Source organism: Prosopis cineraria, unplaced genomic scaffold (genome assembly GCF_029017545.1).
Source record: "Prosopis cineraria cultivar Desert tree isolate PC_DT_omini unplaced genomic scaffold, ASM2901754v1 PC3, whole genome shotgun sequence".
Taxonomy (NCBI): Eukaryota; Viridiplantae; Streptophyta; class Magnoliopsida; order Fabales; family Fabaceae; genus Prosopis; species Prosopis cineraria.
In genome coordinates this window covers 39034643-39053326 of record NW_026555334.1, presented here as the reverse complement: position 1 = coordinate 39053326, position 18684 = coordinate 39034643, and the positions used below count along the sequence as shown (strand labels likewise).

General features: G+C 33.4%; 1 protein-coding gene across 1 annotated transcript; it reads left to right on the top strand.

The window, feature by feature from the left end:
- Nucleotides 1-12938: 12938 nt before the first annotated feature.
- Nucleotides 12939-13519, top strand: LOC129305596 (uncharacterized; the record flags this gene model as incomplete). The annotated part of the gene is made up of 1 exon (XM_054945585.1): nt 12939-13519. A coding segment is annotated over one exon (456 nt), but the record flags the coding sequence as incomplete, so codon positions are not given.
- Nucleotides 13520-18684: the final 5165 nt, after the last annotated feature.

Below are 18684 nucleotides of genomic sequence, written 5' to 3'. Positions count from 1 at the left end.
CTTAAACGGACGGCCCGTCAAGCCTGACCCTTATTCCCGACTCTAAATTACACTAAGGTCTCTTCTACATTACAAGATTTGGTCTTTACGCTTTTAATATGTTTTAGCATTAGTCCATGTGCTTCTATTTCTTTGTTGCAAGTGCTTTAAATTTCATATGTTTGCAAGGTTAGCAATGATGGAGCTACTCACTGGCGAGGAGGGTGCATACTTTGATAAAATTGTAAGTAGTGTATATAAATTTTATAACTTTACATCTCTCACTTTTAGTATTTTGCACACTTTGAATTAAATAAAAAAATTTAATCTCAAAAGCTCATTTGTAATATTTTAATGATGGATAAAAGATGTGAAGAAAATATTTTTCATGAACCATGAGGGACAGACATGATCCTCATAGCATGTTATTTAAATTAGGTCATGAATCAAAAGGGACAGACATAATCCTCTTGGACATATAAATGCATTTAATAAAAAGAATTAGAGTTTACCTGCTTCACAAAGAAGATATGTCCTAAGTTGGCACAAGATACATTGTATAATCCAAAATAAGAGGCAACGTAAAAGATGGTGTCTCATACACCATAATTACACCTCTGGTGCTTTCTCGGCCGGATTCGCTCCTGTAAAAATATTAACCATGGGGAATGAGACTTAAAAGTCCCAGTAACCAAAAATTAATATGTAATGATGCATGCGGATGTAACTAATCATGCGATTGCTAAGTGGGCACACAAAACATTTAACCGAACAATATTTTCAAACAAACCGAACAAGTATTTAATTGCATGACTGCACCTTATTTCCTCCTTTCACCATGCTCGGACGCCAAATCACCCGGCCAAAGGTGAGTTGGACCAAGCGACACGCCACTCATTGGGTCCAATGAGGGCTTACCACGTGGTAATAATTAACCGAACAGAAATTTCCATTAACACCATACATTAAAATACCCTGACAAGTCATGCATCATTCAAATATCCAAACAGGAATATATCCGAACAAGAATATCTCATCATGATAAACAAAAATAAATTTTTAACCCACTTGGCAATAATTTCAAACAAGTATATACAGTATTTATTTTCAATAATTCATAATTTTTTCAAACAACAAAACAACACATAACCATTCACAAACACACTCATCACAACACATTAATAATGGTTACCTTGTGTCTTGAATAACAAGTTCCCCTTCACAACTCCTTTTTCACCACTATCTTTGTCAATATAATCTACATAATTATTTCACAATACTATATATTAATTTTACATTAAAATAAATAACTCTAATTTAAAGAGTTAGAAAGTCTTAAATCTATAGTCCATATTAACACTAATTTAAGATTTATGCCTCATTTAACTTCCCAAATTCTTTCTAAAATTCTCGTACCCTAATGAACTATTTTTTTTATCCTCAATTCACTTCTAGTATCACAATTTCATCCTTCTACATTCTAAAAATTCATCCAAAAATAAATTAAAAATTTTAGAATTATCCTGAAGCCTCAAATCACCTTTCTATAACCTCAAAAAATACCTATTCATACTTAAATAAATATTTAATAATCATAGGTTTATCCCTACGTCTCAGATTCCACATAAATTCAACCATATAGATCTAGATTTTAACTCAAAAATTCTTAAACATGAGTTTCAACCTCAAGAAAATATTCTATAATATTTATTATATCCCTAAGAATTTTAACCTATATTTTTAATCCATCATATCATCAGATTAACTATCCTATAGAAAAATCCTAATCAAAATATTTACTCTATCCTACAAAATAATCATATCACTAGAAAGCTAATATTATTTAGAAAATAACTATAAAATTAATTTTGTAATTAAATAAATTTTTAAATGCTAATCTAAACAGGAAAGAGAGAAAAATAATATAAAAATGGGATTGTGAGTCCCAAAATTATATTAAAAAAAACTATAGGTTTGAATTTAATTATTCAAACCTTTGGGCCAAAAGTTGCAATTTTCTCTAAATTGCATCTTAGCCTCTCATGCTTCCTAATGCACACACCCCCTCCTTTTTATACATGAAGGCACCTCTTCTCTTCCCTCATCTAACCAATGTGGGACTTAGAAACAACAACCTTCCACCCCCTTTTTTTTGTTCCTTCTACCTTCTCTCTTTTTTTTTTCAACACATACATAAAAAAAATTATTTATGTATTATATCTTAACTAAATATTGCTTATGTGGTTTTAAATTTAAATTTTTAAATTCATAATTAAATACCTAACCATAATATTATTTCTAAATAACCTCAAATAATATAAATTCCTATTATTATCATTTTTTTTCTCAAAACCTAAATTCCACAATTTCTTTATTATATAAAAAATCAGGATGTTACAATTCTCCCCTCCTTTTAGAAATTTTGTCCTCAAAATTTAATAGATAAGCATAGAAACTATGTACCTAAGCAAATAAATGTGGATAATCTCGCCTCATACTCTCCTCGGTTCCCAAGTAGCATCACCTAGGGCTCCACCCTTCCAAATCACCTTCACGAGTCGGATGGTCTTATTGCGTAGTTGTTTGTCCTTAAAGTCCTCAATTCGCTCCGGTTCGGATCTAAAGGTCAAATTCTCCCTCAATTCTACTTCTTCAGGTTCAATAACATGGGAGGGATCCGGGTTGTACTTCTTCAACTGTGATACGTGGAACACATTATGGATACCTGCAATCTGTGGAGGTAATGCAACTCTATATGCAGTAGATCCAATTCGCTCCAAGATCTCATACGGGCCCATAAATCTAGGTGTCAATTTCTTTGCCTTAATGGATCTACCAATGCCTGTCACTGGAGAAACCTTCAAAAATACATGATCTCCTACTTCAAACTCTAACGGCCGTCTCCTCTTATCAGCATAGCTCTTCTGTCGGCTCTGAGCGGTTAGCAATTTTTGCTTAATCATTGCAATCTTCTGGGTGGTTTGCTCTACAATTTCTGGACCAATGATACTCCTCTCACTTAATTCTGTCCAACATAAAGGCGATCTACACTTCCTTCCATACAAGGCCTCATAAGGCGCCATCCCAATACTAGAATGATAGCTGTTATTATAAGCAAATTCAGCTAATGGCAAATGATTATCCCAACTACCTGGTAGTTCAATGGCACAAGCTCTCAACATGTCCTCCAAAGTCTGGATCGTCCTCTCTGTTTGTCCATCTGTTTGGGGGTGGTATGCGGTGCTAAAACTCAGTCTGGTACCCATAGCCTTCTGTAGCGCACCCCAAAAGTTTGAAGTGAACCTTGGGTCACGATCTGACACAATTCTAGAGGGTATACCATGAAGTCTAACTATCTCCTTAATGTATATCTCAGCAAATTTCTCTAATGTAGAGGTAAACTTGATCGCCAAAAAGTGAGCTGATTTGGTGAGTCGGTCTACTATCACCCAAATAGCATCCTTACTCGAGGGTGTTCTTGGCAGTCCAGTGATGAAATCCATAGAAATATCATCCCATTTCCACTTTGGAATATCTAACGGTTGCAGTGTTCCAGCTGGCTTCTGATGTTCTATCTTTATCTTCTGACACGTTAAACATCTAGAAACAAATTCAGTTACATCTTTCTTCATTCCTGGCCACCACCAACCTCGCTTCAAATCATGGTACATTTTAGTTATACCGGGATGAATTGTATATTTGCTCCTATGAGCTTCTTCTAAAAGGATATTCCTCAATCTTGGATCATTAGGTACACAAACTCTACCTTTATACTTCATCACTGTGTCCTCAGAGATGGTAAAATTTGGGGCCTTACCTACCACTATCTCCTTCCTTATATTCCTTAAGTAGTCATCACTCTGCTGTGAGACTCTGAGATCTTCCCAGAATTTGCTCTCAAAGTCTGCTACCTGGAGTGCGGCCATTTGATGTTCAATCACATCTACTGGAACATCATGAAAACTGTTCCATAAATGATATTCATGAACCATCAAATGTGCAGCATGAATAGTCTTTCTACTTAAGGCATCAGCTACCACGTTAGCCTTACCCGGATGGTAATGTAATTCAAAGTCATAATCCTTTAGAAATTCCATCCATCGTCGCTGCCTCATATTAAGCTCTTTTTGATCAAATAAATACTTCAGGCTCTTATGGTCACTGAAGATTTGAAACTTAGATCCATACAAGTAGTGTCTCCATATCTTCAGAGCAAACACAACTGCAGCTAACTCCAAATCATGAGTAGGGTAATTTTCCTCGTGTGGTCTCAACTGTCTGGAGGAATAGGCAACCACTCGGTCATTTTGCATCAAAACACATCCTAAACCCTTTAAAGAAGCATCAGTGTACAGAGTGTACGGCACCACAGGGTCAGGAATAGTCAATACTGGAGTAGTGGTTAACCTCTTTTTCAATTCTTGGAAAGCAGCTTCACATTTGTCAGTCCAAATAAATGGGGCATCCTTCTTAGTTAGCTTAGTTAAGGGCATCGCAATTTGCGAAAATCCCTTAATAAAGCGACGATAATAACCTGCTAAACCTAAAAAGCTTCGTATCTCTGTAACAGATTTTGGCTGTTCCCACTTCATCACTGCATCAATCTTGCTAGGATCCACCGCAACTCCATCTCTGGACACAACATGGCCCAAAAACTTTACTTCTTGGAGCCAAAATTCACACTTGCTTAATTTGGCATAAAGCTTATGTTCCCTCAAAACTTGCAAGACGATTCTTAAATGTTCACCATGAGCCTCCTCATCCTTTGAATAAATAAGAATGTCATCAATAAACACTACTACAAACTTATCTAAATAGGGTCGAAAGATCCTATTCATGTAATCCATGAATACCGCAGGAGCATTCGTAAGTCCAAACGGCATCACCATGAATTCATAATGCCCATATCTCGTCCGAAATGCTGTCTTAGGTATATCCTCTGCTCTCACTCTCAATTGGTGGTACCCTGACCTTAAGTCAATCTTTGAGAAAACTGCGGATCCCACAAGCTGATCCAGCAAATCATCGATTCTCGGAAGTGGATATTTGTTCTTGATGGTTACTTTGTTCAATTGTCTATAATCAATGCACAATCGGAGGCTTCCGTCCTTCTTCTTTACAAAAAGGACTGGAGATCCCCAAGGTGAAACACTCGGTCTGATGAAACCCTTCTCAAGTAGCTCTTCAATTTGCTTTTTCAGTTCCGCTAACTCTGAAGGGGACATCCGATAAGGAGCCTTAGAAATTGGCCCTGTACCGGGTACCAATTCAATTGAGAACTCTACCTCGCGCTTTGGGGGTAAACCGGAGACTTCGTCTGGAAATACATCCGCAAATTCTTTGACAATTGGGATATTCTTCACGCCTTCATCAATCTCAGCTTGGATAGAGAAGAAAACCATGTAGGCCTGGCAACCCTTCTTCATACATCTATCAACTTGCGCCGCCGACAAGAAAACATGATCTTGAGTCTCGACTGGGGTCACCGACAAAGAAGATAAAGACACACTCCTCTCTCTACAATCTAGGATAGCACCATTTGCAGCCATCCAATTCATTCCCACAATTACATCCATACCTCTCAGTGGTAGGATAATTAAGTCCATAGTTGTTTTCCTATTTTTAAACTCGACTACTAGGTTAAGGCATGCCTTAGCGGTCCTCACAGATTCTCCCGCAGGAGTAGACACATTCATATCAAACGGTAAAATACACACAGGCAAATCAAGGTTCTTTACACAAGTTTCAGAAATAAAAGAGTGTGTAGCACCCGAATCAAATAGTGCAACAATATCATGATGAAGGATTTTGATGTTACCTCTAATGGCATCTGGGGAGTTCATGGTGTCCTGAGTAAGAGCAAACACACGACCAGAGACAGTAGGATGTTGGGAAGGGTTCTTCATATTTGAGCCCTGGTTGTCCCCACAAAACTTTGCAATGTGACCGGGTTTCCCACAAATGTAACAGACCAGCACTGTCCGAAATGACGACGCCCGCATTTAGTGCACTGTTGAGAGCTCGCTGTACTCGGGGCAGGGGTAGATACTGTTGGGCTCCTCTGTGACCCGTAATAACTACTATGATAGCTCCTCTGTCCTTGGCCCCTTTGAAATGGACCCTTCTGCCTTCCTTGGTTCCATGAGCTACTCGAACCCTGATGGTTTTTCTTCATAATGCCTCCGGTGGGTCGAGGGTAGGTTGGGGGTCTACTATATGAATAACCCCTCTTCTCTCTCTCAACCTCCTTCTTACTGCGAGCTACTACTTGTAGTTTTATGCACATTTCATCATAATCTCGGATATCTAGATGAGCCAATTGTTCCCTCAATTCTGGTCTAGCCTTCTCCAATAAGCGCTTAGCCTTCCATTCGGAATCATCCCTATACTGCAGGTACGTGGAGTATCTAGATAACTCCTGAAACTTAGCAATGAATGTGTCCTCATCGAGGTTCCCTTGCTTAAAGGCATGGAATTCCGCTTCCTTCTCAGACCTTAACTCTGATGGAAAGTAATGCCTGAATAATTTTTCCTTGAATTCCTCCCAGGTGAGTGTAGAATCATCCCTGGGCCCTGCTGTCTCCCACCAATCTCTTGCTCCTTTCACTAGGAGCACTAATGCTACTTGTACTTTTTGATTGCTGGTGCATGTGACTACTCGAAAGATGGATTCGAGTCTCTTCACCCATTCCTCTACCACGGATGGTTTAAGGTTACCATCAAACGTAGGAGGGTTAAACTTCCTAACAGTTTCCCACACATCAGTAATGGTCGGTGGGGCTCTCTGTTCCTCCTGCCTAATTTCTTTCCTTCTAGACTCATGATCTCTCGGAGTGGCAGGATGTGAGGAACTGCCTTCCCCCACATGACTCTCAACATGAGCCCTATCTCCATTTTCAGTTACCTTTTGCCTCTTTAGCTCCGTCAACTCTTGTTCGTATCCTTGAACCTTGTCTGTTAATGTTTTTACAAGCATTCTTAATTCCGCCAAGTCAGGCTCCTCATTTGGCAGTGGCGGTGGCAGGTGCTCATGTTGGAATCCTGAGTTACCACGAGTAACAGGCATTTTCTCTCCCCTCCTAAAGGATACAAGATATAAATAATAAAATTAGCCTAGCTATATCATGGCCATACAATGAGAAGCACCATAACAATGTATATTGCCAACCGACTATATGCTCTGATACCAATATGTAACACCCTCAAATTTACAAACCGATTTTTCGCAAGTTATTAATTCAAGAAATCATTTTTTTTTTTCATTGAACCCTTATCATACCCTTATCATGGTAGAAAAATTTCTACCATGATACATCCAAGACAATATACCACAGGTCTTAAAATATCTCAAAAAGCAATTAGAACCATGAGGGACAGACATGATCCTCATAGCATGTTATTTAAATTAGGTCATGAATCAAAGGGACAGACATAATCCTCTTGGACATATAAATGCATTTAATAAAAAGGATTAGAGTTTACATGCTTCACAAAGAAGATATGTCCTAAGTTGGCACAAGATACATTGTATAATCCAAAATAAGAGGCAACGTAAAAGATGGTGTCTCATACACCATAATTACACCTCTGGTGCTTTCTCGGCCGGATTCGCTCCTGTAAAAATATTAACCACGGGGAATGAGACTTAAAAGTCCCAGTAACCAAAAATTAATATGTAATGATGCATGCGGATGTAACTAATCATGCGATTGCTAAGTGGGCACACAAAACATTTAACCGAACAATATTTTCAAACAAACCGAACAAGTATTTAATTGCATGACTGCACCTTATATCCTCCTTTCACCATGCTCGGACGCCAAATCACCCGGCCAAAGGTGAGTTGGACCAAGCGACACGCCACTCATTGGGTCCAATGAGGGCTTACCACGTGGTAATAATTAACCGAACAGAAATTTCCATTAACACCATACATTAAAATACCCTGACAAGTCATGCATCATTCAAATATCCAAACAGGAATATATCCGAACAATAATATCTCATCATGATAAACAAAAATAAATTTTTAACCCACTTGGCAATAATTTCAAACAAGTATATACAGTATTTATTTTCAATAATTCATAATTTTTTCAAACAACAAAACAACACATAACCATTCACAAACACACTCATCACAACACATTAATAATGGTTACCTTGTGTCTTGAATAACAAGTTCCCCTTCACAACTCCTTTTTCACCACTATCTTTGTCAATATAATCTACATAATTATTTCACAATACTATATATTAATTTTACATTAAAATAAATAACTCTAATTTAAAGAGTTAGAAAGTCTTAATCTATAGTCCATATTAACACTAATTTAAGATTTATGCCTCATTTAACTTCCCAAATTCTTTTCTAAAATTCTCGTACCCTAATGAACTATTTTTTTTATCCTCAATTCACTTCTAGTATCACAATTTCATCCTTCTACATTCTAAAAATTCATCCAAAAATAAATTAAAAATTTTAGAATTATCCTGAAGCCTCAAATCACCTTTCTATAACCTCAAAAATACCTATTCATACTTAAATAAATATTTAATAATCATAGGTTTATCCCTACGTCTCAGATTCCACATAAATTCAACCATATAGATCTAGATTTTAACTCAAAAATTCTTAAACATGAGTTTCAACCTCAAGAAAATATTCTATAATATTTATTATATCCCTAAGAATTTTAACCTATATTTTTAATCCATCATATCATCAGATTAACTATCCTATAGAAAAATCCTAATCAAAATATTTACTCTATCCTACAAAATAATCATATCACTAGAAAGCTAATATTATTTAGAAAATAACTATAAAATTAATTTTGTAATTAAATAAATTTTTAAATGCTAATCTAAACAGGAAAGAGAGAAAAATAATATAAAAATGGGATTGTGAGTCCCAAAATTATATTAAAAAAAACTATAAGTTTGAATTTAATTATTCAAACCTTTGGGCCAAAAGTTGCAATTTTCTCTAAATTGCATCTTAGCCTCTCATGCTTCCTAATGCACACACCCCCTCCTTTTTATACATGAAGGCACCTCTTCTCTTCCCTCATCTAACCAATGTGGGACTTAGAAACAACAACCTTCCACCCCCTTTTTTTTGTTCCTTCTACCTTCTCTCTTTTTTTTTTTCAACACATACATAAAAAAAATTATTTATGTATTATATCTTAACTAAATATTGCTTATGTGGTTTTAAATTTAAATTTTTAAATTCATAATTAAATACCTAACCATAATATTATTTCTAAATAACCTCAAATAATATAAATTCCTATTATTATCATTTTTTTTCTCAAAACCTAAATTCCACAATTTCTTTATTATATAAAAAATCAGGATGTTACATTTACGCTTTTAATATGTTTTAGCATTAGTCCATGTGCTTCTATTTCTTTGTTGCAAGTGCTTTAAATTTCATATGTTTGCAAGGTTAGCAATGATGGAGCTACTCACTGGCGAGGAGGGTGCATACTTTGATAAAATTGTAAGTAGTGTATATAAATTTTATAACTTTACATCTCTCACTTTTAGTATTTTGCACACTTTGAATTAAATAAAAAATTTAATCTCAAAAGCTCATTTGTAATATTTTAATGATGGATAAAAGATGTGAAGAAAATATTTTTCATGAAAACTATATCAATCTGTATGACATATTTTTTGTAAAAAAAATAACAATTAATCTATTTATGTTATTGCAATTTTACTTCTATTATAATTATATTATTTTTAAAATAATTATTAATTTTGAATTAAATTATCTTGCACCCTTAAGTCCCGGCTTTGCCACTAAATTTTAGTCTTTATTATCATCACTTAAGGAGTTAAACATGTCGGTGTGCACATAATTTTGTTTAATTTTATTGGCAAATTGATACAATTATGATGAGTTGGATATTATATGAACAAGATGGCTACTATTTTTTTTGCCTATCTTCCCTAGTTATGTGTTTTGTTCCTTTTAAAGCTCAATCCATAGCATGTTTAAGGATTATGATTTAATGTCCTACTTTTTTTTTTTGGTTGTCTTGTACTTATTTTTCATATAACTCATCATAACATTGACAAGTCAATAAAAAAAGCAACAAAATTTATGCGCATGTTAGTCACAATTAAATGTTTATGGTCATGCTTAAAAATAAAAAAAAAAAAATCATTTAGTACTCGAAGTTTTAGTTCAGTGGTAACTTAGCCCTTGAGCATTGATTCATTATACCACAATCCTTAAAATTTTAATATAGTTATAATTTATTTATTAAATTTTAACTCATTCTAACTCAATTTCTATGATTTTAATTATTCAAAATATTAGTTCCTATATTTTAAAAAATAAATTAGAAAGATTAAATCATTATATTCTTTATCAAATTAAAATTTTTAATAATTTAAAATTAGTCCCTAAATGTCAACATAATTTTAATTTTTAGAATTTTATTTTTAAAATATAAGGACTAATATTTTAAGTAGTTAAAACTATAAGAACTAAATTATAATAAGTTAAAATTTAAAGATTAAGTTATAAATAAATTAAAATTTCAAAAATTAAATAATTAATTTTTTCTTAAAAATATGATGATTAATATTGCAATTAGATGAAACTTGAGGAATTTAAAATAATGAAACAAAAGTAGAGACTAATACAAAACATGCTAAGACCAAAAACAATGTTTTGCCTAATTTTATTGATATTAATAAACAAAAGATAAATGAATCTTTATATTTCCTCCATTTTAAATTATAAAATATTTTTAGATAAAATTTTACATATCAATAAATCTTATTAAATATACTTAATAACTTTATCTTTTTAAAATATAAATATAAATTTTAAAAATATTTATTATTTAATACATTAAAAAGAGAAGAGATCAACATTAATTATAAAGAGAGAAAATATAATATTAAAATTAACATATTTAATAAAATATTAATTTATTTTAAGTGTTTTATATTTTAAGATAAAAATTTTTTTAAAAAATATTTTATAATTTAAATAAAGGTAATATATAATTACCAAATTTGGTTGTTAATTCATTGCAAAGGGTAACTTTTTTTAAAATTACAAATTATCATTTATTTTAAGAAATTTTAGATGCTGCTGCTGTCATTTTCAATGCATATACTTTCGGTCGCCCTTTTTCCTTCCTACTGCCTCCAATTCATTGCTTTTCATCTGCCTCTTCTTTTCTTCTTCCTTTGGTTATTACTGCTCTCAAACTCGTCTTGGCTACATAGGAAGAAGCTTCAATCTTTTACATTTATCCATCGCATCCCTTTCTGATCTGGGTCTTCCTCTTATCTAATTTAGATCAATTTCTTCCACTGCTTCATCGACTCTGTTGTACGTTAGAATTACTCTCTACAACAAGAAGCCAGTCAAAGAATTCCGCTTTTACGGTTTCCAGATTTGTGTGACCAGATTTTATAAGAATGGGCAATCCTTGTGTTTCAGATGCAGAAAGTAAATAAAGTATAAGAGGTTAGCCGCAATTCTCTTGGTTTCCCTTGCTTTATTTATTTCTAATGAATCTTACAGAATAGGCTGTTTATTGTTCTTTTTTTTTTCCTATTAAATCCTATCGTCTTTTTATTTTACGAATCTTAGCGAGGAAACTTGTTTAGTCACGGAGGTGTACTTGTTCAGGATCAGAGGAAATTAGGATGTTCAATTAGCTAGATTGGGATTGGGTTTGGTGACAGTTTCATTTGAATGCGTAATGGGATTCAGGTCCTTTTTTTATTAAGTAGATTTTGTATCAGTAAACGACTTCAAATCGCTGCTGAGGAGAGTAATATTAAATTAGACATGGCAATATTTTGTCATTCCCCTAATAGGCTCTGGCTAGGGGGAGATGGAGATCCCTATTCTGTAATGAATCTCATATTGGGGAGCCCGAGCCTTGCAAGGTAAGTGGGGTTTATAAGTTCAAGTAGTTCTTCTTCCCAACAGGCTGGTTTTTGGGGATTGGATTCTCTCTTTGAATTTGTACTCATGACATATTCCTTGGATTGGTTGCTTATAATCTCAAAGAGACGTGTTGCAAATCCCATGCTTACTGTGAATGTTGTTTCTGAATTAACAAAATGAACTTGAAGACTCCCCAAACCATGGAAGCGAGGATCTTTCAAAAATAGATTTCTATTTGAAAAGTGCATGATCGCATGGATAAGCTCACACTAACCCATCAATTTGGGATCCAATTCAGGATTTTTCTTGGGAGGTATGGAAAGGAATTGGAATGTAATAATACTAAAAAAAAATGATTCTCTATCAATTCAAACGCCATACCTACGATAGAGGGATAGAGAAAGAGGAAAAACCAGAAATTTCACATAGTATTTTTGATTGAAAAATCAATCTTATTTATTTCGTACCTTTCACTCAATGAGAAAATGGGAAAGAAGCAAGAATGTTGTTCTTGAATGGCCCCAAGAAATCATCCATAGGTCTGATATCTTGTTATCTTTTCTTGTGTGCTCGGTGAGGTTGAGCTCTTTCTTCGTTTGGCCATGCATTAACATTACATTAAGTAGTTTTGTTCTTTTCTCTTTTGGCCAAACATTCAGTAGTTTTGTTAAATGGCGCAAGTTTCCATGTCCTCTACCATTGCTTTTAGCTCACTTCAGATTTTAACTGATGTGTTGTTTACTTGTTCCTTCATGGGCAGAGCACTGAAGAGAAATAATCACCTGCATAACACTTGATTCACTTCTTTCTTTGGTAGCATTGCTTTAATAGGCACTGAGAATTGATTTAAGGAATTATTACTGATGAAGTATTGCCGGCGAGCGGAGTAGAGGTGTGTAAAGTATTAGCGTATTACTGAAACATGAAGTGTGCTCAGAACTATTTCCTTTTGAATTGTTTGACATCTTTCATTGTGATTTAGTGTTCTTCAACCTACACTTGAACCTTTAAGCGTAATTACTTTTCCTCTGCAGATTTGTTGAAGAGCTATTTGGTAGATTTAACCGGCAAGGTCCTTTTCACTATAGGTAAAGGCAGAGGAAAAGGAAAGAAGCAATCTGTTGTTGCTAAGCTGGAAGAACCTGGAATTGAAGAGGACAAAGTTTCTGCATACAGGCGAAGTGGAAGACAACAAAAGTCACAAAAGGATGAAATTGTGGAAGTAGAAAAGGCATCAGGAAATACAAAAGAGGTGGAGACTATGGAAGTTAATAATTTCAGCACCGAGGATAAGAGAAAAAGGAAAAGATCTGCACTAGTTAAAGAAAAGATAGATGAAGTGAAAGAGGAGAATGCCATCAGAACTGATGATTCAACAAAGCCTGCCGGATTCCGACAAAATGGAAGCAGGCGGAAAAACAAGCCTCGCCGTGCCGCTGAAGCTGGTGTAGATTGCAACTTGCAGAGTGAGATTTTTGTCTGATTGTCATGATAACCTTAACTTATGAGCTTTCTATGAAGAAATGGAAATTTTTTATCACGTGACAAGATTTCCCATCCTATGTAAGGCTTGGAATAATTGTTTATCATTAGTCATATTCACTTCTCTTTTTTTGTGTGCTGATCTCTTTAAAATAAAGTAAACGGCTTTAAAATTGTCGACCACACAACAACCTAGACTGACTTAAACACATTTTTAATACCAACAAAATTAAGTAGAAGGCATGTTTTTTTTTTTTTTGGGGGGGGGTGTTAAATTGTGATTAAAATATTTGATAATTTTTATTTTATTTCTGAGAGACTGTATATTGTGAAAAGAAGTAACAAATATCAGCAATCAGACGCAGGCTTCATGTATTATATAGAATATGAAGGATGAGTCACATTATTTAGATAGCTTAGGACCTTCCTTCCTTCTGCTATATATTATTTTTATCCTGATGATATTGATAATCTGACTTATGCAACAATGAGGCTATAAAAAATGATTGGTATGATAAGGATGAAGACTGCACCAACAGAATCATGATAAACGAAGCCCTGATGAACGACAGAAGTCTAAGATGCCCGAAAAAGAATACATGAAAATTTAATCTGCTGCAACGCTTGCTATCCTCAGTCACGGGATTGTTGAGCATCTTCTTGCATCGGACAAACAATCTTGTTGCGCTGTCATTCAATGAGCTTTACCACAAGCACAAGGTCAGGCTATCGCGGCTGCTGTTTGTCGTTGCCAATTCATATACAGTGGATGCATTAAGTACGACTTTAAACTAACTCGAAAAAACCTGAAAAGATATTCCCCTTTTTGGTTCATACGAGACAGTATCTTGTCCGCGGAATCCAGCCTTTGGTTTAACATCAGTTTGTAATTTCTGGTAGTGTTGTAAAGTCTCTTACAATTAACTACAAAAATTCAAGACAATCATTGATCTAAACTAATTAAATTAAATTTGTAATTTATAAAAATGATATTTTAAGTTTTCATAATTTCAAATTACTAAACAAGTATTTAGCAAATCTCTAATCAAAACAAAATAATATATTAAAAGTGAGATATCTCATGGTAGTGAAAAGACTCAAAAATAATTAAAAAAATCAATGAATAAAAATAAGGCAACGTGTCACAATATATGCACATGTGCCACAGCTGTTTCTTTCTATATCACACGTCGCAACGTGTTGCATATATCAAATAACAATTTTTGTGTCATTTGACAACAATGCAAGGCAACTTTTTACGTGTCTCATTTCTCTGTTCGATGTTTAAATGAAATGATCTAAATATTTAAGAAAAATTTTTTTTATAAACTAGTTAATGGCACAGATTTTTCTTTTAAATTATCTCATACAAGGAAGATGAACACCCAAAAATACTTTCACCATTTTTTACACTTTTCACAATTCAAGAGCGTCCAAAACTCTACATATGTGCCAAAAGTCATTACCAACACCCAAAACACACATAAATGACTTAGGATTATTTGTATAATACAACATAGGCACATAATTCTAATCATTTTGAACTTTTACTCATCAACCCTTTTAATACCAAAAACAAAAGGGGAAGGTTTTAACATTGCATTTTACAATCAATGTACATAGTTATGATCAAATCAACATTCTTATACTTACACTAGTATTTTGGACTATTAACACTTAAAAAACTTATATACAACATCCTAGGGCTCAAAATATATCTCAAGATTTTAAGCAATAACATAGTGCAAGGGTAAACAAAATATATCATAATTGACAATATTCCAACTATTACATAAAAATAAATGAAGTTAAGAGACTTTACAATAGGAGATCTAAATTTCTAAGCCTTTAGAGCTTTTTTCTTTTCACACCGTAGCTAGGGCCTGTAAAATATGAAAGAGAGGGGTGAGTACAATCACTTAATAATTAAGATGCACCTATCATATGCAGTTGCATATCAATAGATTAAAGTATACAAAAGAGAGTTGAACACTCAAATATAAGATTCATATTATACAAGTTGTAATTTCACAATTTACTCATTTTCAAATTTCACATTTTAAAATTGTAGGGTACATTGCCACAATATAGACATACATGTAATAATGGCCTAATCCACAAACATATTGTCACAATATAAATAATCATGTGATAATGGCACATTTGTTATCACGACTTGTCATAAACTTATCAACTATGTGTACGTTAGATATATACATATGCATGATCAATTTCTCCTTATACCATCCTTATATTTTTTGATTGAAACCATGGGCTATAATAACAATCAGGGCTCCATCCATATAATTGAACTACTCAATCTCACTAATTGTGAACTGTGAGCCAGCCAAAAATCACAACATTTACTTTCGGACTATGACTTTCTTACTTTTGAATCTCTAGAGTGTCATATACTCTAAACTAATCTCCTCGACAACAAGTGAAGATAGCTAATTTCTGGTCCTTCAAAAAATTATAGGATAGTTCCTTAACAAACATTGAAATAAGGCTAACCTTTGTGCACCAGAAGGCTAATCATTTTGAATTCAACTCCATTTTTAGGCCAAATCAAGGTTATTACACTATCATATGATTTATAACATGCTTCCATATTCACAATTTTAATCATACATGCAAATAAACTCATTTTCACATTATAACACAATTATAAATAACTATCTAAGATAAGTTTTTCTCCAATTATCTTAAAACCTTTGAGAGGACAAAGGTTTACCTTCAATATATGCTTCCAAGAGGTTTACCTTCAATATATGCTTCCAAGCTTGCTCTTCAGGCCAAATATGGTGCTTGGACAATTACTTTACAATTAATCAAGTTCAAACTCAATTAACATTGTCAAATATGCACTTCTAACTCTCATTTTCATTTCTAATATATTTAATACCCTTATTTCTCACATTTAAGCTTACTCATTGAGTATATTAACTCTCTTTAATTCTCATTAGCTTCATCAAACATTTTTAGTGGTCATTAATAGGGGTGATCAAGACTGAATCGAAACCGAAAATCGAACTGAATCGAATCGAATTTTATCTGTTTGATTCAGTATATTTGATTTTTCGGTTCGATTCAATTTTTTTATTTTAAATATTTCGGTTCGATTCGGTTAGTAAAATTTAAAATCAAATAGACCGAACCAACCGAATTACATATAATTTATTAATTTATAAATTATATTTAATTTATAAATTATTTTATTTTATTTTTATTTTTATTTTAATAAAGAATAAAAAATAATAACATCACTTGAAATCAATGTTATTAAAACCGGACCGGACATTGAATCGGTCAAGGCACTGGTTCACGGTTCAAAGGTTGGACCGAGGTCAAACCGGGGTTAGACCATTTGTAATTAAATTAATATATTTTAAATATTATACATTAAAAATTATAGGAAATATGATAAACTAAAGATAACTAGCTACTAATAAAGTAATAATTTCATCATACTTTAAAGTTTAAAGGCATATTTCAAAGTCATTCATGGCCATGCACAACACAACACCATAGTTTAACATTATCATACAATCCAATGGTCCAAATTCAACTAAAAAAACTACAACATTCAATTGCCATATAAATCTTCTAAATTAAACTCTCCAAAATCATGTTAGAGATCATAAACGTTTCCTTCAACTCTTATAGCATTTGATGAATGCAAAATAGGAGATTACAAAACATTGACATCTTCAACAACACCTAGACATATATTTGGTAAAAAAATAGTTAGCATTGACATATAAATAATGAATGAATAAACTATAAATCAAACAAAGCTTTAATGTAAAAAAAAGAGGAGCAACCTTCATTTTCCCTTAATTCAAGACTAGATCCAGAGGGACATGCATTTTCACTAAGAAAATCTTCATTTTGAATTTCCTCAATAGTGAAATCAGGATTTGGAGTTGAAACTTCTTCAGCTATCCAATACTCAAGCTTATCAATTGATTCATAATCAACAGGATCATAGATCACCTTCTTCAATTTTGACCTTATACATATATATTAAAAATCATAATCAAATCCCTAATCATTCAATTATTGAAGCCAAAGAGAGTTATTTCAAATTTGAGTAATGATTAATGATCACCGGTTTAGCAAACGCAAGTTGTAATTAACAAACACAAGATCATTCAATCTTTCATGTTCTAGCCTATTTCTTTTTTTGGTATGAATTCTTTTAAATAGGCTCCAATTTCTTTCACATCCTGAAAAAGAAGAAGTTTGTCCCAAAATACGAATTGCAAACTTTTGTAATATTGAAGCACTACCCCCAAAACATTGCCACTAGATATCTACATCAAATTCAATTAAATTAATAGTAGTTCATATTTAAAATTATAATAAAAGAAAAAAAAGAGGAAGAAGCTAACCAGGTTGTATTTCATTTGCTACTTTATGAGCTTCTTCTCGACTAAAAGAGCCTTGGCGCTTGCGGTACATTTGCATCTCAGAAATCATGTCAGAATATTTATAGGTAGACTTGTATATTGAAAAATAGTCCAACATTGATTCTGTTACTCTACTCTTCTCAATAAATCTTTGATCATATAAGAATGCAGGATTTAAAAAGTAGGCTGTTGCATGCAAATCACACTTCAAATGCTTATCCCACCGAGCTTGAATTATGCTTGCATAAGGTTTGTATTGTTCCTTCTTTCTGCGAAAGAAATTTTTGATTGAATTTTTTACTCTCTGCATACCCTCATAAACATAACCCAAAGATGGTTTTTCATCAGTATCTATAATTCTTAGTAGCTCGATAAGAGGACCCACAAGACATACAATTTGATGGCAATCATCCCAAAACTTCTTATCCAACACAATGTCACCAACTAGTTGCCCAGCTTTAGTCCTTGATAGTTTATTATCATGAAAGTGTTTATCTAAGACTAAGGCTTGCAAGTCATGCTTGTGCTCATGCAAACTTTTCAATGTAATAAAGGTAGTAGTAAACCTTGTCGCTCCTAGGCGCACAATTTTTATCCAGCCATCTCTTCTCCTAAGCCATGAAAGAAAAGCCACATGATTGTACACAAAAATAATAATTTTTGATGCCTTTGTTGCAAGGTCAGCTACATAGGGCATGCTTACAATGTCCTTCAAAATAAGATTCAAACAGTGAGCAGCACAGGATGACCAATAGATATGATTATATTTTTCATGAATTAACCTTCCAGCAACTACATAATTGGCTGCATTATCAGTCACAACATGCACTATATTTGTAGGACTGTCCCACTCAATAACTTTACAAAACAAAGAAAACA